This window comes from Halictus rubicundus, chromosome 11 (genome assembly GCF_050948215.1).
Source record: "Halictus rubicundus isolate RS-2024b chromosome 11, iyHalRubi1_principal, whole genome shotgun sequence".
Taxonomy (NCBI): domain Eukaryota; kingdom Metazoa; phylum Arthropoda; class Insecta; order Hymenoptera; family Halictidae; genus Halictus; species Halictus rubicundus.
The window spans coordinates 14503509-14524402 of NC_135159.1; the positions used below are offsets into that span (position 1 = coordinate 14503509).

A 20894-nucleotide genomic window follows, 5' to 3' on the forward strand; every position below is an offset into this window, starting at 1 on the left:
CGCTGGAGTCAGTGGTGTGCCTAAAATTCCAGAAACCTTGCGCCCGAACTAAATAATTATTTGCAATTGCGCAAGTCGTAATTTAAGCATTTTAAAAAAGTCCTCATAGTAGAATAAAAATTTTCCACGGTTTCCAAACGGGAAGAAAATGATATGGAGTGGGGAGTATACTGTCCAGAACAAGTTTGCGCCATCAAACGGATAACACTATAACGACTATATAGCGATGCACAACAGATAAACTTGCAGAAAACCGAAGGAGTAAACAGATAATGTGCAATGGCATGCAAAATGTGTCTGGAAAAATTTGGTGATACGGATTACATAATTTATATGTCCAGGAAAGAGGTAAACAGGATGTTTTACATGTCCGGAGCACCTTAGACACGTTCGGGGTCGATGACCTCGTCCTGAGGTGTACAATACCGGTTCGTATTCAGTTTTCTAATTAATTAAGAATTTGTCAAGAGCACTACCAAAATGAACAGGTCATAAAATAAAGAATAAATGCAATCATTTTTATTAAGTATATTTTGATTTTCCAGAGAGTACAATTAATAACAGACGAGAAATGTAAATTAGGTGAATGCTGGAGAATTAGGAATGAGAAGGTGGGATCCAAAATGGAACAGGTAACAGAGGGGGGCACTCCTAATGTCAGTTGTGGTCACTGTCAGTTCATGGTCGTTCGTCTGAACACGTTTTACGTGATGTTGTCGTCGCTGCGTTTCAGCCTGATAATTTTAGCGCTCGTGCTCGAGCAACTCGTGGCTGGTAAATAAAATACAACAACCGCAGCAACATATCTTGACAAACTATATACAACCAAACAAATCCCGTTGAATTAATAAAATATCTCTTCAAAAAATGAAAAAATTCTCCGACACAAATTTTTAATAATTATATTTCGAAATGCATCATAAACTTTTTAAATATCGCCTAGAATTTCTTGAACAAAAATAATGAAAACACTGCTTGCGAAAGCAGAGTGTTTACAGCACTCACCAGTTATTATTAGATAACAGCTTAGGCTAACAATAACATTTTCAGTTTTATCAAAGTTTGTGAACCGCAACAAAACAATGTGTACTCCATACAAATAAACAAGATGCTGGTGAGATGTTAGCAATGTATAATTGATAATAAAAATGTTCTAAAACTATAGAAGAGATATGGCGGCAGGATCTGTCCAAGGATATGCAAATTGGAGCATCCACAGGTGGGTTTGATCAGGTGAACCTGCGTTGTGGGGCTGAGAAGATGGTAGTGAGTCTTAAAACAGCTGAAGATTTCGAGGGAGTGATATATACTCAAGGCAGCTTCTATTCTAAGCAACCTCCTTGCTTTCTGGACCCAGTTCATGGTGGTAATTTCACTATAAATATCCCGTTTAACCAGTGTCATACAGAAAATGTAAGTATCAAATATCCAATAGTAACAATAATTTTTAATAAATTAAAATTAAAATTAGACTATCTGGAAGTGATTATGAACAATCCTGTTAATCCAGAAAGACAATAGGTACAAAAACATCCTGGTCATGCAGCATGACGACGAGCTAATTACACCAGGTGATGCAGCGTTTATTCTAGAATGTGATTTCTCCAAGCCCAGGAACATAACTGTGTCTGCCGAGTGGAAGGAATCTGACAAGAGGCAAATAGTTTTTAACATAAAATTAATTAAGATTTCTGTGAACAAAAATAATAAAAATTATTTTTCAGGGAAGTGAGATCGAGCATATCATTGGTAGATCCAGATCCAGGCAGGGACGAGAGTAAGAAGGCAGCCTACGTGGAGAGCAACAGCGATCGAGTCTTCTACATGCCCAACTCAATTCCCAAAATCAATGATGAATTATGACAATAAATTTTATTCAACAATTACTGAAAACACAATTTTTACCACTAATTCTAAACATACCTGGCGGTGTACCTCCTTAATTGAGGACATCTATGAGCCGAGCGAACGCTCCAAGTCACTCGTTCAATTGAGTATGAAGTGTCTATTGAACTCAAGTTACTCTGACCATTAAACAAATCGAAATTCACTGTATATATAGTCGCTTAGAAGAAATTGTCGTTCAGACTAGTACAATTGGCGATCACCTGATTGTTAAAAAATAGCAACAGTTAAAATACAGTTGGAAAAATGGCTTGATCGATCCGTCTAGGTCTCAGGGAGCCTTTGGTATGCGACACAGTGATCAGGAAAACGTGCTAGCAGTTTTTTATATTTAATCTGTAAACCGATAAAATCGTAAGCGGTAATATTCCAGGATTGCGCTACAGTAATTACATAAAGAGATTAAAATCAGGAGTCTTGTGAAAATTTTCCACTCAAGATGACCCTAATTAGCTTGTATTGGTTCGCCAACAAGACAACAACTCGATAAACAATCAGCAAACATGTGTGTAACACCGGCGGAGGGACAAAGAGACAACGGAAGAAGACGCCAACGCGACAAATCAGAAGTCGTTGTAGCCACCAAACCCTACAATATGTAAAATTTACGTCACCATTGATTATCACAATTCCATCCCCACCTAGTCGACCGGCGACTTGATATATAAGATGATTTTCCCATCGAATCGGCAAGTACAGTTCCGATTTACACGCGAGTTAGATCGTTTTGTTTGTTTATAGTAGCTTCTCAAGAAACATGTCGACCACAAAATTCAAGGAACCTTCTGCATACGCCAGAGTGAAACCGGTGCCACCCAAGGAGGACTATATGTACCATAAGTGAGTATAATTTCTATTTTCATACTCTGGGATGGCCTTCCGTTCGTGTGAGTCTTCAGGGTGCATTGGATACTGCTTAAAGTTAATTTAATCCCTCAAGATCATCTTCTGTTCAAATGATTCCTAAGGGTCCACGTAGCTTCGTGTTCGTTTCCAGAAGCCTGAAATGATTTTCTGTCAACACAGGTACATAGAGAAAACAACGATGAAGAAAGTTGCTCGTCAATCACAATTACGACTTGCCCTCTTCGGGGTAGGTCGTGCTGGAACCATTCACCTGACCAGCATCATGTCCAATCCTCGTATCAAGCTAATGTACATCGTCGATGACATAGAGAGCAATTGGCAAAAGCTGAAGGACTACTGGAACTTGGACGACGTCACTTTCCTAACCAGCAAACAGGCCACCAAAGTCTTCCAGGACCCTAAGTGAGTATCCAAGTCATTCACAATTTTATTTCGAAACTACTTTAAGTCAGAAGCAGAAGTAGTACTTACAAATTCCACTGTGTTTCATTAAAATAATGCTCTTCAACATTTTCTTCAATAGACCTCACTCTAATATAGAGTCTAACACTCATAAAGTCTTGTTACAGACTTGTCACACAAGTAATAAAATGATTTTGAATCCAGTGTGGACGCAGTCATGGTAGCCAGTCCCACATACACCCACGAGGCGATCGTGAAACGGGCTCTAGAGCACAAGAAGGCTGTCTTCTGCGAGAAACCAGTGGCTGAGGACCGTGCAAACACCACCAAGTGCTACGAGATTGCCAACAAAGTTGGCAAACCTCTGTTCAGTGCCTTCAACAGACGCTTCGATCCCAGCTACGCTGCAGCCCATGAAAGAGTGAAGAATGGCGAGGTTGGACACGTTCACGTCATCAAGACAGTCTCCAGGGACTCTCCTCTTCCTCCAGTCGAGTACCTGAAGAACTCTGGTGGTATCTTCCACGACTGCATGGTCCACGACTTTGATATGATCATTTGGATGCTTGGAGAGCTGCCCGTCAAGGTAACTAACCATCTAAATACAGTAGACTCTCTTTCACCGGGTCACTTAAGCGCACCACCTGAATTTACTCACAATTTACTCGTTGCATAACAAAATGTTTCAAACAAAGGTTCCTTCATACCAAATGAGACATGCAATGTGATTATTAGTTCTTTCATTTCTTGATATGTTATAAGGTAGCCAGTTGATGCTGGGAGGCTAACATTGACACTGAAATGTTGACAGGTCACCGCCCAGGGCCATGCGCACACTCCAGAGATCGAGGCTATGGGAGACTATGACACAGTGATGGCCATGCTCTACTTCCCCTCTGGCACAATGGCAATGACAGACGTGTCTCGCGTCACCAACTTTGGTTATGATCAGCGAATGGAGGTTTACGGTCCCAAGGGAATGATCACTGTTGACAACCAACGTCCCATGCACAGTTTGACTATGCAATATGGTCTGCAGGGTACCATGCAAGCTCCCATCTACCACTCTTTCCCCAGCAGGTACAAGGAAGCCTACGAAAGAGAGCTGGACCACTTCGTGGACGTTGCCTTTGGCATGACTGACATGTCTGTGACGTCCAAACAGACTTTGGCAGTCTGCAAGATTGCCACTGCTTGCGAAGAAGCTGCCAAGACTGGCAAGCCTGTGGAAATCAAATGGTCTAGCGACGAGATGCTTGAATTCTGAAGAATCACGATTGAGAACCTTGATATACAATAAATTTTTATTTGAAAGATTAATAGATCACTTTATGCCTCCACATTATCGTAATTTTAGAGACTAAAATTGGGGGTGATAGTCAAGGGTTCATTCGCAACGATTCGTTAACACTATTTCTACCGTGGTTTTATGTAGTCTCATAATTGATGGCAAACATTTTTATTAACGGACCAAACAACTTCAGTTTTTCTGCCAAGCTAGATACGAATTTCGAATTACGAAAAAAATAGTAAAAATCATGTTTGGTAGAGATAGTGTTAACATCGTATGACTTTAATAGATCTCGACAGAACATGCTCGGAATTATAGATTTTCCAGTTTTTCGTCTTTTAATGTGTAATAAAGAAAAATACAGAAAAATTACCACATATCTCGGGAAGGTATTTAACAGTACAAAACACGCGTTGAATAACAGTACAATCACCTTACAAAAAAAAAAAAGAAAGAAAAAAATGATAACAAAAATTCCCACTCCTAAAAGCTCCCGGACTTTTGGCCCGGCGAATTTTGTAATTCGATAAATAAAATGGAGGAACTAAATCTTCAGTCAGCAAACGTTCAGTAAACGTCCCACCTTATCATTTCCGGAATGGCCCTAGTACAAAATTTTCCTGGAGACATTTTGACAGTTCACATTTTTCCACTAACCGAACACTCCGATTTGTTCCTCTTTATTTTCTCTGACAACCCCCCGTAAACGTGTACGTGTATTGCTATGATTGCGTTTAAATAGAGCGCGGTGGCACGCTTGCGCAATACAGGATGTTCCAATTAACAGACACCATCATTTTTTAAGCATCATGATTTATCAGAAAAGGGGCCAAACAGTTCCTATGAAAAAATTAAAATTTGCACCTTTGTACCAGTAATATTAAATTAACCGAGGGGCTAATTTTCAGGTTTGAAGTGTGCGTACATATTTTTGGGGCAGCCTGTATATTTTTCACTTCATAGTATTGTAGTTCTAGGTCACAGTGTGCCAGATGGTTCAACTCATCTCGACATGAGCTACAACGCTATGAAATCGGGATGTTAAGGTCACATTGATTTTTTAAAAAATAACATTACACACTTACAACTTCACAGTGGCTCAAGGTCATCGTATACCAGGCGGGTCAACCAACTTTCACTAGACTACGAGTTCTACGAAGTCAAAAATATGCAATAACATTTTTTAAAAAAAATGAATGCGACCTTACCATTTAATAAAAGCCAAGTCCTTTGCAAAATCGTTTTGATTAAAAATTGTGGTCAATTGGAAATGTATCAACTTTTGGTTGAGACATTTAGATCCCTTTTAGGCGATCACCGAAAGTGTTTAAAAAATTTCGGTGCTGCGAGAACACCCTGTATTTTTCTGTAAAAGAAAGAGATGTATACACAGGATGCATAGCTTCGTTTTCGCAACCTAATCGAACCTCTGAGCAACATTGGTCGTCGGATGCGTCGAGCACACGGACGGTCCTCGACGATAAAAATCATAACGAAAAAAACAAGTACAAATCCTCCCGCCCCTCAGGTTCGCTGGCACGAGTTCAAAATAGTCCCGTGACTCATCGTCGATTTTAAAACTTCAAGGATTTCGCGAACAACGCGGCGGTTGCTTGAGCTTTATCTCCTTCGAGTCTGCGTAACTCGGCGATCACCTTTGCCCTTGTGAATCCTAGGGCCACTAACTCCTTCACTGTCTCCTCTGTAAAGGGGTCGGTTGGTAGTATAGTCTCCAACGAGGAGGATTTGCTAGAAGACACTGCTGATTCGCTAGTGTTACTGCTGCCTTGGCCATCTAGAGTTAAGTAAACATAATAGAGACGCTATTTATCAATTGAATCCAAAAATAAATTTATTCTGATTGTAGGGTACAGTAGTTCAGGTTGGTTACTGGATTTTTGAGGATTGGGATCGTCTTAGGGTGGAGGAGAGTCTGTGGACAGATAATAGGATTTGTTTTAACTTGGTGTCAACTAAGGTTCAATAGTTTTTCTGAAAAAATTCCTAAATATTCGCGCAGAGACGCTCTCGAAAATAAGAGTACCCCCTTAAAAGATTATATGTTTGAAGTTTACCATTCTGTTGACGCAGTTTCTTAGCATCCCTGGAGCTGTCTTCAAGGGCCCTTTGCAGCTCCCTATCATCATTGTTGCCAGTTAGCCTTGCACACTCTGGCAGATCAGCTAAAATCCCAAGAAAATATACAAACTTAACGAGTTAAGGAGCTATATACATGGTGGGTCAAAAAATCGGTATTTTACTAATATTTTCATTCAGACGTAGATTATTTCTGAAGATCACAAAATGTACAAAGACATAAATTTCTACCTTCAGCTAGGAAGGGTGTCTCGGTACCAGTAGTTCCGATCTTCAGCACGTTCTTCGTTAAATCTATGCAGCACTGGTGCCTCTTCAGCATGTCCAGGCCCAGGAGCATATCCATAGGCTGGTCCTCCAGGACGCTGAACGAGGTGGTCAGGTGGTCATTGCCAATCTGAATTTGCACCATGTGTATGCGGCCAATGACGGGTTGGACACCAACACCTTTAGCTACCCCAGCCCACCTGGTGTCCACGAGTCGCATGATGTGGCACCTTTCAGCGCAAGCAGCGGACATGATGGTTGCCTGCGCACCTGATTCATAGCTACGTGTTACCGTGTGGCTTTTATGGCATTGCGGGCTGGAAACGAGCACCAAGATCATTTAAAAATACGTTCGGCCCGAAACTGCGGACGGACGTCCAAAATTAGATTTAAAGAGTCATCGCACACCGCAAAGAATGACTTTCCAACTGCAAGAATTTAAAAATAGACGCCCACGCCTGTGTGCATGGTCGGCTGAAGGTATTTTTAAAAATAATCTTGTCTCCAGTCCAACGCTACCATTTGACATGAATTCACAAGATTTATTAGCACCCATACAGTCTGCCAAAAAAGTCTTTTCGAAACAGAGTAGCTTTTTCAGCGGACATTTAAGTGGCGGCCTTTTTAAGGGCTAGAAGGACGGGTCTACAATTTTTTAAAATTTTCTTTACGCAATACTTAGCATATGAATCCCTCTAACATCTAAACGTCTAAAGAAAATTTTGAAAAATTATAGACAAGTTCTTCTAAGCACCTGAAGAAGCTCAACTCGTGTGGTCCAGTTACAAAAAAGTCACTCCATATATAAATTCAGATCGCAACGCACCTGAGTCGATAAACGCTTTGACTGGGAATCCATTGACTTTACAATTAATGTACAACATAACAACAATGCCGAACGTCTCGGGATTGTACTCCATCGCTGCTTCCATATTCGCTTCGATATTTGTCTGTCTGATCTCCTCTGCAATGAGTCTTTGAGCTTCTGTATCAAACGGGTCCGCGTTCATCATCCTCAATCTCTGAGCCTGACGCTCTTCCCTGGTCTTAATTTGTTCCATGAGCACCGTCGAAAACTCTTCTGCAAAAATAAATGAACGTTTCGTCAACAGTTCAATTTCTAAAACAATAGACACAAGCATTACACACCCAGGTTCCCAGACAGCAATGCGTCAGCTAGCCTAGGATTATTCTGTTTGAGCAATGCTAGCTGATCCGGTTTAGCTAGGAACATCTCTCTGATCTTTGCTGGATTATTATCGTCGCTCCCAGGATTCAGTACTCGGCCAGCGTTATTCGAGGGGTGCTGTCTCGTGGTGGATGACGTTGACGACAACGACGAAGACGACGACGATGACGAAACTCCTGGTACTCTGATGGAACTGAAGTCCAACATGGGAAGAGCTAGAGTGACGTATCTTGGAATTTAATACATTCTCTTTTGTACTATGCAGTATGCGCTCTTAAATAGCTCATGGTAGAAGCGCATCGCAGTGTACAATCAAATCAACAGCTGTGCAAAGCTTGTTCTATCAGTCATCGGAACTGGGACAGCATGCAAGGTATAGTTCAATGATCGGATGAAGATTCTGGCTGCAATAGACTGCGGATTTTGTGAATTTCTCAGGAAATGAAACAGTGAGTGGCTGTAGACAGCTCATCAATAAAGCAACAACTCCAACATTAAAGCAACCAGAATCTGTAGCTGTGAAAGAAGCCTGCGGTAGCTTTAACGAAGGAGCAAAAGCAGACACATCGTGGTGCTCAGAGAGTGTCGCAGCAGAACATTGCAAGCGAGGACTGCACAAAGGTCAAGGTGTGCGTGAAGGCAGAGCCTCGGAGCGCCGGTGTACAATTACAGAGTGACTGAGAACGTAAATCGAAGCCGAAAAGCTAACCTCACGACCCGTCTCGATCGCCACGTTAAATAATGGTGCTGTATGGAAGCTGACCTCCGTTAAAGGGGTGAAGGTTCAAGTCGGTGCCGCTCTGGTGCATGTGCTGCAGGATCACAGCGTCCCCGTCCCGGATCCCGTGATCCCTCATGGATTTTTTGTCGTCCATCAGTGGCCGACCGTTGAACGCTATCACGATCTCGTGGGCCGGCACGCCGCTCTCGATCTCGCAGAACGCCTTGAAGTTCTCCAGCTCCAGCTCCTCGCTGACGTCCAGGACGAAGATGTCGTCGCTGAGCGTGGTCACGGTTACCTTCATCGTGACTCGACGGTCCGCAGCTCGGGTGATTTAATCGGTGTTCCGTTCTCTTTCGAGGATGAGGAATCACTGATGATGTGATGATCCGTGGATCGAGGATCCAGGAGGGCAGAGCACGGGGAATTTTCTATCTGGACGATCTGGGCTGTCCGCTCGCGCGGGATCCCTGGAAACAGCGGCTCTCTCCGGGATGTAAACAACGATCCAGCTCAGCAAAAATACTGCTGACCGGCCTTGCAGAGCGAGCTGAAGGCCATCTAGCTGCAGAACTCGGTAGCCAAGTCGACGTACGCAGACCGCGATTTTTCAATTAAATTTCCTCGAGGAGAGAATGAATTTTTGAAATTTTGTTTAGATGCGTTCAGTTGTTGGAGTTTACATCGTAAGCCCAGGCCAGCTTCTGGAGATTTCTTGATGGGGATTGAGCATGATGTTGAGCAACGGTTTAGATTGTCTTGATTGATTGGATGATTTATAGGCTGAGAAAACGAGTAACACGACTTGGGATTAATGGATTTGTAATTGGACAGCAAGGACGTTGCGAAATTGTGAGTCATTCGTCTGTGGTCATGGGAAGGAACGATGATTGAGTGCTTGAGGAAATGATAAGAGAGCGAGAGACTCTGTTGGTAATTTAAAATGTGATTTGAGTTCTTGATCATAGGTGGCAGGAGAGATGTGATTTTTGTGGTGGTTGGTTTCGGTGTTTCAACTGGAGGAAATCGTGGAAACAGCAGACACAAGACGGAGTTTCCTCGCCGTTTTCAGCTTTGAGAATTTTTGTTGCTGCAACTGTGAAAGCTACATCAATAATTCTTATGCAGGGCGATTGTATAGACTTTTCCAAATACAATGGTATTTTCTTTGCACCATTAAAAATATATGAGCATGTTTAAACAATTTTTTAAGACAGAAAGGCAACGTCCAAAAAATGCCAAATTGCTGCATTAGTAGCGTCCAGCTGTCGTGAAATATTTTTTAAACAGGTTCAAATGTTCATAATGTTATTAAAAAATATAGTGTTACATGCGGAAGAGTCTACAGAATCATCGTAAGTAAGAATTATTCGTGTAGATTTTACAGTTCCAAGTAAACAGTAAAAAATTCATAAAATTTGAAAACTAGCCGCCGTCAAAATTAAAGTTTTAAAAACTTAAAGGCGTTGGAGAAAAATGATTTCAGGTCAACAAAAAAATATGTTAGACAGTGTTATTTGTTAGTCGAACAGCTGTTGCAGAATCAACAGAGTCGGCCATCGTGCAAAAAGAGAAGACAGCATGATTGGATTACGAGCATGGCGGGGAGGATTTATAGATCTCAAGATAACCGATCAGCATTCACAGTTCAGGAATTAAACGTTCCATTCATTCTGCGCAGACCGGATATCTTGATCGTCTTATCTGAATATCCACAAATACATCTCGTTGAAAATAATTCTGATTCCCAGTGGGGGGAAATTATGCCCGTCTGTGCTGTGCCAACTATTTATCCGGCCCAACATCCATCTGTCCTAAAAACTCCAGGTAGCTCAGACCTATCGAATGATAAGGGAATCGATTTTATGGGGTATCGAGGGGTCGAAGGTGCCTCGGCACCGAACCATAGAACGTTCAGGGGGTCGCGTACCCCTGCCACGAGACACCGCAGGGGGTAACATCCCCTAGCATACCGGAAACGGATGCAAGAGTGAATATTAGACAGGTGGCTAGGAATTCGCCGGGACAGGCTGATGGTTAAATTAGCCGCCCACGATATAGCTTGCTTGATTACACCCTGAATCGACTACCGGATGTTTTGGGCCAAATATTGCGTAAGGTGTGCCTCATCGACGTTAGAAAAATTTCTGCTTTGTCATTGTCCCAGTGCCTTTGGGAACTTCACGTTAAACCATAGAACTGAGTCATAAAAACCTGTAAATTAATATTGTAACTGAACTGTGGACGTTTAGGAGAAATAAAAAATTTCTACTTACATACGACAAGAAGTAGGAAGTGTTTAAACGCTACATTTCCGATTCTTGAAAATATGGCGATATTTAAATTTTTATCATTTCGTAAAAACAAATAGTACAACCATAAGCCTGGACTCATTTCAAAGCTTGAAACCTCTACTCTCGCAGAGCAGTGTTCAATTTCGCTCAAGATATTTTTACATAATGTAGCAGGTGAGAAATAGAAGACCCATTTTTCCAAAAATTTTCAAACATTTTTCTCGTAATTGAAACTGCCACAGATTTGAAGATTGAAGCCTCCCTTTTTCAACGACACCTTAAAAATCGAAGTTGAGTATTGCAAATGATTTAATATAATTTTTAAATTCATTTGGTGTGTTATTGCTTTGGCCCTAACGTAATTTCTGTGAAATTTCCAGAGGTATAGTGACACAATGTTTTACATCATCGGAGGGGAGATGATGGAGTACACATCCCCAAATAAATGAATCCAGAGACCCGAGTATATAAATCGATTTCACACTCCTGCTGAGTATAAATTAATAGACACTTAGGGACTGAGCTACGCGGTTCGAGTGGGTACCAGGATGTTCACGGGGTTGTCCCGGCTACCAGGTGTTAGACATGGGACCACGGGTGCAAGGATGTGCCATGGAAAATCGGTTTTACATGGGGCGAACGTTCCTTTGAGGAGGGATGAGCTGTGTTATTCATTGTCGTAGCTATTGTAGATTTTTTTAAATAAATAGGAATTTAATCGACTGCCTTCTTGTTGTATCAAAATATTCCAAAAGACTCTCCACACCGCCTTAAAAAATAAGGAGGAATGTTTTTCATTAGTGAATTATCCAAAACCATGAAATCTTCAATTAGAAATTTCTCTACTGTACTGTCAGAAATACATAAAAGTATTAATGACAAAATTTGCTATAAAATATAATGGTTTGAAGGATGATTTATCAAGAAAAAAATAAAATTCTCTCCTGAATCGAAGTAATAAATTATTACGTTGCTACATTGAGTAATTTTGCAAACAGTTTGGGAGAGGAATTAATTGTTTTTTAATTGTATCAGAATTATTTCTTGTTCCTCTCAGAGATAACACTTCGGGTGGAAGCTCGCACACGTGTGCAAGGATTTGCCATTTAAATCCGATCCCCTTCAGTTATCTCTAGATCTCGAGGATCAAAAATTCGGCTCTGCACAATGGACCTGTCCCCTCGAGCCTGTATTTTCGTTTCGGATTAAATCCGAATGGACTGCGGTTTCAGATCTGCGAATCGATTTTTCGCAATTTTCTGCACCTGCAAATTCGAACATCTGATAAATACAAAATAAGATTTTCATCTCCACGGACGTTAATAAATAAATAAAAATAAGGAAGTATAGCGCATGTGGAGTATAATAAATTTTTCTCATGGCAGTATCATTCGGTTGCTGTCTCCCCAAATTGCATCCGTGGGAAACAAATCTCCATCACGATTTTCACCGGAATACAACACCAGATGGAACGAATAATTCACCCCTGCAGCCCTCCTAATTACCAGTGTGTTAATTACTACCCCTGAATGGACGTATAAAATATCTTTTAGGGTTCCGATAATGGGAAACGCTTTATGTCGGCGATTCAAACAAAGCAGAAATCGTTACGCACGTAATTCCACGCCACAAAAATACAATAATAAATATATACGCTTCAGAAATTACTTAACCACACGTTTGCACTAACAGTTTCGTTGACCCAAGCCAAAAATTCTGAGAATTCTTGAATAAGCAGAGTTGTCATTTTGTATCAGAAAGTGGCAATTGCGATTTTATAAACTTTGAGTATCAGAATAGCAACCGTGCAATTTTATTTTGTAGGAAATGCAAGTTCCGGGGAGCATATTGTTGCGACAGCCGAGCCTATTAAATAATAGAAATTCTGCGGGACGTAATAACCCACCAGAAAATCAGATTGACCTGTTACAGGTCCGATAATTACACGTTGCGGCCAGGGCCAAATGTCGCAGTACCCGGTTAACCCTCGACCGAAACCCTTTGCGCTTCTGGCGCACGTGCAACGACACGTGCCGGCAATTTCTTTCGCTGTTGCACCTTTGATTCATTGATGCTCTCTTCGCTCGATGCCGTGAAATTGTATTAGCCTCGAGTTTCACCGTGCTTCCGTTCCTGGGACATCCTCCATAAATCATGGATGCAAAACGAATTTGTTTTCAGACAGTTTTCTTAAAGCTCGAACCCTGAAAACATGTTTAAAAATATTTGTAAAAACATAATTGAAGATATATTTAAAGATGCATTTCAGAACATTTTTTAGATCATTTTAATCCTTGTAATATTGACTCAGGCTAGTCGTGAATAGACACTGGACCAGTGCGAGTTATTCATTCTTCTCGATTGATCTTTCACTTAACTTTAATCTTTAGAAAACATAAAATTGACTGCATTGATCATTTCTGCAGACCAAAGAATATTGATTGGAGGTTTGAAAATTTTGTTGAATAATTACCGAGCTTGAAAAAATTAGGAAAAATCAGGGGTGATGTCCAGAGGTGTCAGAACATATTTCGAAATCTGTCAGTGCATTTCTGAAGCCCACAACCACCCCCAAATTTTAAAATAGGAATTCATGAGTAGATAGGACTCAGATTGTCATTGTCGACTTTTCCGCCCGTTATCCACCACCGCGAGGCTCTGTACTCTTTATCAGATCGATGAAGAGGCGGTCCCAGCACCCTGGCAACCGGGGGTGGCAGGCTCCACCAGCTTTCAACTCGACGAATAGGGTAGCGTTTGGACCTTCAACCCCTGCTCACGGATTCCGCCTTCCTCCCGCTGTTCCGTTTCAGTCATAGTGTATCAACCGTGGCAAAATGTTCATCCCAGGTCCCTGGACATGAGCCTACCACCCTGTCGGACATTATACCTCAATCTCGGCAACACACTCTACCAGCAACTCCAAAATCTCCAACCAAGAGGATCGTCAATATCATCAGGGTGGCCTGAAAAACTAAAAAACAAAATATTAGTAACAAGACTAGCAGTGGAACATAGTGGGAACAACTGCAATCTATGGAGAAAAAATAGTTCTGACCTGGGTCGAGGTAGCTAAAGCCGAGGGAACTTGAATAAGGCTGACCAAAGCTGAAGAAAATTGAAGAAGAAGTGCTGTACTACAGGATGTTGGACTCTGATAATGTACGTAGTCTTATGACAGTTGGATCAGAGGATGAAGAAGATTGATACTAAATCTTCTGGAGATCTAGGGACCTGGTGAACCTGTGTAAGGATTCTGATAACGGTTTCAACAAATCTGGCCACGTGTCTTGGTCCCAGGACAGCACGTGCCGCTGTTTAGAAGTATTTGCCAGCACGCGGCTGGGACACGTGTCCCTGATAGCATCGCTAGATCCTCGGGACGTGATCGAGGGTGTGTACAGTGGAATTCCAGTGGAGATGATCGGCTAATCCTAGTGCGATAGTGGAGGAACTTGAGAGACAGTGCTGGAACACGAATTTGTACCTTGTACAAACAAGACGAGATTTATGTACAAAACTTATGTATAAAAGACCTTGGTACCTGGTCAGAAAATGTAGTGAATGACCAGGAAAAATTATGGCGATGTAACGGGCATACTATCTCATAATTCCATCTAGTCATTCTAGTCTAAACTGTCGGCTGACAGTGTGTCTTCATAGTAGTTGAAGAGGAATAATAAAATCGAAAATGTATTCCATGGATAACATCGAGCTGGACATGATGAATCGTCAGTATATCTACGAAGCGCACAGTTTCCTGGGAAATCCTGCTATCCCAGCTCTACCACCCCATTGCGGAGCACCAACTACTGCTACCCTGCCTTCCATACCGTCGCAACTGGCCTCGCATCCTCCTGGTAGCACTGGCAGCTCCAGTGGCAGCGAGATTTATCTGTACGATGAAAACAGCAGTGACAATGAGAGTGCTTACAGCAGCGATCAGGAGAATCACGCTAGAGAGTAAGTATTGGATGTAGCTCCCTGTGACCGGGTCAGCCGTGACCCGTATCGTTAATTTTTCTACCAATCTTCACTTTTTTATAATCTATTAAATGTCCTGAATTTTTATGATTTTGTGAGGACAGTGAGCACTTTGGGATCAGATGATGGCCCGTGTATTCTGTTAGTCTTAATTTTTTTTTTTTGAGTCAATTGATGACGTAGGTATATTCAACCAGTCATTTATGTAAATTCCAATCCATCAAATCCAATCGTTGGGGGAAATAGTTAACAGGAGTGAATGAACAATTGTTTCCAGAAGAAGTCAAAGTAGCAGACGCAATGGGGGTTCAGGGAAAAGTCCAAGACAAGCAGTGCAACAAAGGCAGGCAGCGAACATGAGAGAGAGGAGGCGTATGCAAAATATAAACGACGCCTTCGAGGGCCTCAGGGCCCACATACCAACCCTGCCATATGAGAAAAGACTGTCCAAGGTCGATACCCTAAAACTGGCAATTGGCTACATCAAGTTCCTGAATGAATTGGTCAGAGCTGACACTGGCAACGACAATCTAACAGGAAACGGAGGACTGTCAAGGTGTTCCGGTCGGGACGACTCTAAGAAGGTCATAGTTCGTGGTGAGGCAAATACCAATCGCACTCACTTTCCTATTCTATTAACAAACTCAAAAACTTCCAAGAAATTATTTGCTCGCTTGAGAAGATTCGCAAAAATGTTAGACACGATGGACAAAATTTCTAATTAAAAGTATAGTGTCACTTTCACTGCATAGCAACACTAGAACAATATACAGGAGCTACATAGACAAGTCATTTTCATCCCAGATAATTTTTATAAGCCGTAAATAATACAATAGTATGTTTAGACTATCGAAACGTTTCTACTGTCTCACATTTTTGTTACAAATACTCAGGACTCACAGTGTAGTGAACACATTCGATTGTCTCACTTTGAATGAACACTTCAGAATATTGTTTTGGGGGATCGATGATAGTTTGTTAACCATGACAACAATTCAATTTCAGGCAGTGAGGGAAATCCCTTCATTTTTCACTCGCTCTCCTGGTCCAGGAAGTCGGACATCTCGCCTAATGGGACGATGTATGCCAAGGTGTGGACGCCAGAAGACCCAAGGACATCGAAGAACAGCTCGACGTTCGAGTAGACTGTTCAGGACTTAATTGTTGAGTCCCAGTGTTATTTAGTGTTTAAGTGCGGATAGGGCCTAGTCATCCTTCAATTATTTAACCCTGAGTTCATCCAAAATTAATTCAATTCGGTGAAGAAATAATTTAAAAATGAAATTTATTTTTATTTACGAAAATCTTGAAGATAGTTTTGTATCTAGTCAGATCATGGTCCACAGTATTATTATCGTTAAGAATATTTAACTGCAGTATTTTAACCGGAAGGATACAATTATTCAAGAACTAAAGGAGTTCTATAATTATTGTAAATTACGGCGAATTCTTCGCGAAGAATCTACGCTTATGAACAAGCAAAAATCTTACGAAAATTCTGTCGGGATTTTTGTCTTTCTCTCTGGCAATAAGATAATCTAGCGAAGTATAATAATGCCGACAGAATTCGCGTAAACACATGTTACGATTGTACATAGGGGCACACTGCTAGGATTAAGTAACTTAAGTATCGTTTGTACGTGAAGAGCAAAGATGGTATCATCGTTTTTGCCAATAATGGAGTCAATAAAGTAGGTTCCACATGTTTAAAACGACCTACGTTTTTTATTCTGCAACCCCCTCCCTCTAGCTACCAAGCTCTCCCAAATTTTCCTATTCTCCAATCTCCAGGATTTTCCAAATTTTGCCATTTCTAAAAATTTTCAAGATCCATGTCCTCAATTTCCAAACATTCCCAAATTTTCTTATCCCCAAATTTGCAGGACTTTCCAAATTCTTCCACTTTCCCAAATTTTTCAATTCCCCTAATTTCTCAAAAATTGCAGCTCACTCGCAAATTTTGCAAATCCCAAGGCGAATATTGTCTGGCTAAACGCGAAATGGTGGCCATGACAAGGGGGCATAAGCTCCGCCAAATTCTCTGCTACAATTCGCCAAAGAGAGACGCGAGAGGGAAGGAGGGAATACGAGAAAGCAAGAGAGAGAGAGAGAGAGAGAGAGAGAGAGAGAGAGAGAGAGAATGGTGGGCGGTACGTCGATAACGCGGCGTCGCGACGTCCTGCGACGCGGGAATAATGGCGTCGCCGGGTGCGGATCTTCCCACGGCATTCTCCGGTTCCCTCTTCGTTCTTTTCCAACATGAATTACCCGAGTTTCGTTCGGCTCTAGCCTCCGCAGTTAATAAGGAGTACTTTCGCAGACGCTTTATCCCTACAAAATTGCAGTAAGATTGCTAATAATATTGTCTACAATATCGCATTCACTCGCTGTCCAATTTTCTAGTTAATCGAACGACGTCGATACTTCCAGCCAACACTATAGCACACACAGACCGTATCCATTCTTATTTTGTTTCTGGGGAAATGTTGCGTTCAGACCAACCAGATGATACTATTATTATTAATTTAAATTTTTTGACCTGCTTCCTAGTGTTCGAGACAAAACATAACTGAGAACGGCTATTTATCTTCCAATTTTGAAACAGTAACGAAAAATATAAAATAATCCCATTTTACTGGACGGAGTTTTGTCTTTACAGTCATTTTACATTTCCAATAGCAATAATCAAAGAAATTGAACATGTGTGCTGCTGAACAATGTTGATAGTGTTTACAGAATTCTTTCTTAGAATGTTCAATGCAGAATGTATTGGTGGGAGTATAGTGTTCATTCGGAAAAGAGACGTCCACCGGGTGAGCCGTCGAGATCGTCAACCCGCAGACAAACGTGGGCCACTATCAGCTGTGAAAACAGCATTGTTTATAGACACCGCGGCACAATGAGGTGTAATTGAATCCATATTCTGCTCTGTTGTATCGAGACCCCCCCCGACAGAGCTAGCGGAACGCCCCTGGCCTCCTCGCAGGGGTGGTTGTACTTAACGGTTCGGAAATCGAGGGTGGCCGTCGATTTGTGGACAATTAGGGACGATACGCTTGGCCCTAGGGACCAATCGAGCCCTTCACCTCCCTTCGACATCTTTGCTTTTCCATCTTTCCTCACCCCGTTCCTCCAGAGTACTCCAACAGCCTCCAACATCTTCCAACATCTTCCAAGCTCTTCTAACATCCTCTAACATCATCCAACAGCATGCAACAGCCTCCAACATCTTCTAGTGTCTTCCAAGATCTTCTAACATTCCGTGACATCATCTTGAAATGTGCCAACAATAAATTCTTCAATTCCATTCCGTGTGTGCAGACGTAACAGTGACTGTAAAATTACAGTAAGATTTTTATAAATTGTGGGTGCACAGAGATGAGCAGTCTGGTTATAATAGAGTGATAGTTATGGTTTCCCCGTGAAGACAAATAGAAGACATTTACAGTGACTAAATAATACAGAAGATTAGTGTACGATTAGAGGGGTGGATTTTATCGGTTCATCGAAAGTGGATCAAACATTATCTACGATTGACGCAGGTGTGTTCATACACCTGCTTTTATCATCCACGTCTACACACCACTTGTGCCCCATAAATATCGGGTAAAGTGGCAATATTCTGTCGCGACTATCTCGACCAATGTTTGTCATGTGTACTGTATTTCTTTCTGATTCTGTGATAAGAGCATCTTCTAGGAATCATTGGCTCGTCGATCCAACAACTATAACTTGGAAACATGGTTATTTATTCTAACAAATTCTTACAAAATAGGATTCAATTTACAAAAAAATTTACAAAAATTTGTAAACGTACTTCCAAGCTTTCTGGGTTACAGGAAATTTTTGTCAGGGTGACAAAAGACCCAGGGATAGTCTAGACGCGTGAAGAATAAAATAGTGCTTCGGGACAAGTGACAATATTAATTGAACTGACACAACAAAGAATATTATAGAAGAGCGCCAAGGTAGATAGAATTAAGGGTGTTACAGCTATAGGTAAAACCATGGGGTTCCATTACACCCCACCAGAACATTCAAAAGGGTGCGGACAGCAAAAGAGAGCAACCGATCACCCTTCCTCAGGATATCTTCTCCCCATGATCCATCCTGGTGCAGTGAAAATTGGGGCACGCAAATACCTGGGCAGCTGCACCCAGAGGGGGTGTTTTCTCAAGTTCCAGCAGAATCATCGACCGCTGGACCCTACCGGATCACTTCCACGGTTGTATTCACCCCCCAAAATGCCCGAACTCGATTTTATGGGGGACAATGTAACACTTGATTTGATTGTCATTACCCCATGGTCGAGAACATATTGTCCTCAAAAAGTATGGCAACAATTTAACAGTTTCACGTTTGGAACGCATAGTCTACATTCTGAACGCTTGGAATAATCGGGTCTCGGTACAATTGAAAAATTACTTCCATCAATTTTGCACTCCTCCAAACGAATCCAAAGACAATTGAAGTGGAATTGAAGTGTCTCCTTTCTCCCGCTCAAATAAATTGGTTCAGTAAGTCTTCCAATTTTAGAACTCCTAAAATAAAACATTCAGAATTAGCAACATTGATCCGAGTGTGAAATAAATAAATAGTGAAGCGATGCAATAAACAAAGAGTGAATGACGGAAAATAAAAAATTGTTTTATGGTACAGAGGATGAGTTTTTTAAGTTTTGAATTTTTCATCCCCCATGGATTCACAGCTTACCCGATGAACGGACGTTGTAAGAAGACGAGTTTTAGCATAGCGTATAGCGTATAGGGCTGTACTGAGAGCATTGCCACCATTACGAGACGAACGGAGAATTAATACTTTATTTGTGTGTCACTCCAGCTGCGTGGATCCACGCAAGTGCTACCCTCGTGACAAGAGGGTGCTCTTAATGCGGCTCCAATACAAGGAAGGGGCTCTCTGCGCTAGCAACCATGGATTCTATGGTTTGCTAATTTTCACGGTGCCACGGTCCCGTGACGTTCGAGCCGATTAGGTTCAACCTCAGGTATTGAACTTTCGCGCCTACCCCATAACCGACGTATCTTTTCCTGGACAATGGTGGTCCATAGCTCTCCTCCTCGCTTTGTCATGTGCAATTTTTAATGTGGGGCCATTCAGAGCGATCTGTGGGGACCCATGATCGACCTGGACCACTGCTAAAAATGATATTAAAGACACATTAGTGTGAAACAAGCGTGAACAATTTTTTACCCGTCTAGCTGACACACATTTGTGGATCATAAGTGTTAGATTTAGTAAAGTTAAAGGAAGAGCGGATAGATGGAAAAATTCAGAATTTAGAACATAAAATAAAACAAAAGGAAACTGTTAAAAGAACCTGATGAGACAAAATAAGGAAGAATAATTTTTTCTCGCCAACAATTCCTTTCTTATCGTATGTAAATAATTTGAATAAATGTATATTTATAATACGTACTATCATGTACAAAAAAAGCAGCAAGTCATTGTGACAGTTTGTTTCCGAATGAAATAACTGTATAAGTGATTTTGGAATTCTAGTGGGAACACATATGTATTGTTTCGAAGAGATCACAAGTAAGGAATTGTATGGGAAATGCATTATTGTATGGGAAATCTGAATTATTTCCGATCGAGTTTTTCTTATTGCTCGAGGTCAGTAGATTGATAAGGAACAACAGTGTCCTGATAGCAGAGTAGTTCGCAGCGTTATCCGTGAACCATAGTGTATTCGTACACTCGTGTAATATTGATTCGCAGCAGACGAGGTCGCAGGTGAGACTTCCCACGATGGTTGGCCGGCACCGAGGCAAACGCCACGGATTTGTCTGCATTCTTACAATTATAGGTATACTGTAGCGTGCGCCTCTTGCCACTTTCTTATCAACAACATTCCGA

At 41.4% G+C, this 20894-nt stretch overlaps 4 protein-coding genes and 1 long non-coding RNA gene across 10 annotated transcripts; 4 read left to right on the plus strand and 1 right to left on the minus strand.

Annotated features, from left to right (window-relative positions):
- Positions 1–252: 252 nt before the first annotated feature.
- Positions 253–2244, plus strand: LOC143359214 (uncharacterized). The gene is made up of 5 exons (XM_076796992.1): positions 253–428; positions 546–774; positions 1166–1413; positions 1511–1656; positions 1725–2244. The coding sequence occupies exons 2-5, from the start codon at positions 624–626 to the stop codon at positions 1861–1863; spliced, it is 684 nt and encodes a 227-aa protein (XP_076653107.1). The 5' UTR covers positions 253–428; positions 546–623; the 3' UTR covers positions 1864–2244.
- A 268-nt stretch (positions 2245–2512) lies between these two features.
- LOC143359207 (inositol 2-dehydrogenase) lies at positions 2513–4494 on the plus strand. The gene is made up of 4 exons (XM_076796981.1): positions 2513–2745; positions 2932–3174; positions 3379–3760; positions 3986–4494. Exons 1-4 carry the CDS (start codon positions 2663–2665, stop codon positions 4439–4441), a joined length of 1164 nt encoding a protein of 387 aa, XP_076653096.1. The 5' UTR covers positions 2513–2662; the 3' UTR covers positions 4442–4494.
- A 283-nt stretch (positions 4495–4777) lies between these two features.
- Rngo (DNA damage inducible 1 homolog rngo) lies at positions 4778–9263 on the minus strand. Its single transcript, XM_076796980.1, has 6 exons — positions 8782–9263; positions 7979–8233; positions 7656–7910; positions 6794–7099; positions 6541–6648; positions 4778–6260 (listed from the first exon to the last, which is right to left on the minus strand). Exons 1-6 carry the CDS (start codon positions 9041–9043, stop codon positions 6040–6042), a joined length of 1407 nt encoding a protein of 468 aa, XP_076653095.1. The 5' UTR covers positions 9044–9263; the 3' UTR covers positions 4778–6039.
- On the plus strand, positions 9248–11755 carry LOC143359220 (uncharacterized). Its single transcript, XR_013083076.1, has 4 exons — positions 9248–9330; positions 9399–10094; positions 10226–11034; positions 11219–11755. It is a non-coding gene; the product is annotated as an uncharacterized LOC143359220 (long non-coding RNA).
- A 2069-nt stretch (positions 11756–13824) lies between these two features.
- Positions 13825–16745, plus strand: Fer1 (48 related 1). 6 transcript variants are annotated; one of them, XM_076796102.1, is made up of 3 exons: positions 13825–14996; positions 15298–15611; positions 16027–16745. In XM_076796102.1, the coding sequence occupies exons 1-3, from the start codon at positions 14725–14727 to the stop codon at positions 16176–16178; spliced, it is 738 nt and encodes a 245-aa protein (XP_076652217.1). In that variant the 5' UTR covers positions 13825–14724; the 3' UTR covers positions 16179–16745. The 6 variants fall into 6 exon arrangements, with proteins under 6 accessions (XP_076652217.1, XP_076652218.1, XP_076652222.1 ...); XM_076796103.1 differs by having other exon boundaries at positions 13826–14996; positions 15295–15601; positions 16023–16745; XM_076796107.1 differs by having other exon boundaries at positions 13826–14996; positions 15295–15601; positions 16027–16045.
- Positions 16746–20894: the final 4149 nt, after the last annotated feature.

Bases quoted from the DNA above. Each gene is read 5' to 3' on its own strand.
- LOC143359214 (XM_076796992.1), top strand. From the start codon at position 624: ATGGAACAGGTAACAGAGGGGGGCACTCCTAATGTCAGTTGTGGTCAC. The intron at 775-1,165 runs GTAAATAAAATA...CTAAAACTATAG, and splicing joins GCTCGAGCAACTCGTGGCTG to AAGAGATATGGCGGCAGGAT. The intron at 1,414-1,510 runs GTAAGTATCAAA...CTGTTAATCCAG, and splicing joins ACCAGTGTCATACAGAAAAT to AAAGACAATAGGTACAAAAA.
- LOC143359207 (XM_076796981.1), top strand. From the start codon at position 2,663: ATGTCGACCACAAAATTCAAGGAACCTTCTGCATACGCCAGAGTGAAA. The intron at 3,175-3,378 runs GTGAGTATCCAA...TTTTGAATCCAG, and splicing joins AAAGTCTTCCAGGACCCTAA to TGTGGACGCAGTCATGGTAG. The intron at 3,761-3,985 runs GTAACTAACCAT...AAATGTTGACAG, and splicing joins TTGGAGAGCTGCCCGTCAAG to GTCACCGCCCAGGGCCATGC.
- Rngo (XM_076796980.1), bottom strand. From the start codon at position 9,043: ATGAAGGTAACCGTGACCACGCTCAGCGACGACATCTTCGTCCTGGAC. The intron at 7,911-7,978 runs GTGTGTAATGCT...TTATTTTTGCAG, and splicing joins ATTGCTGTCTGGGAACCTGG to AAGAGTTTTCGACGGTGCTC. The intron at 6,261-6,540 runs GTAAACTTCAAA...ACTTAACTCTAG, and splicing joins GAAACTGCGTCAACAGAATG to ATGGCCAAGGCAGCAGTAAC.
- Fer1 (XM_076796101.1), top strand. From the start codon at position 14,725: ATGTATTCCATGGATAACATCGAGCTGGACATGATGAATCGTCAGTAT. The intron at 14,997-15,294 runs GTAAGTATTGGA...AATTGTTTCCAG, and splicing joins CAGGAGAATCACGCTAGAGA to AAGAAGTCAAAGTAGCAGAC. The intron at 15,612-16,026 runs GTGGTGAGGCAA...AATTTCAGGCAG, and splicing joins CTCTAAGAAGGTCATAGTTC to TGAGGGAAATCCCTTCATTT.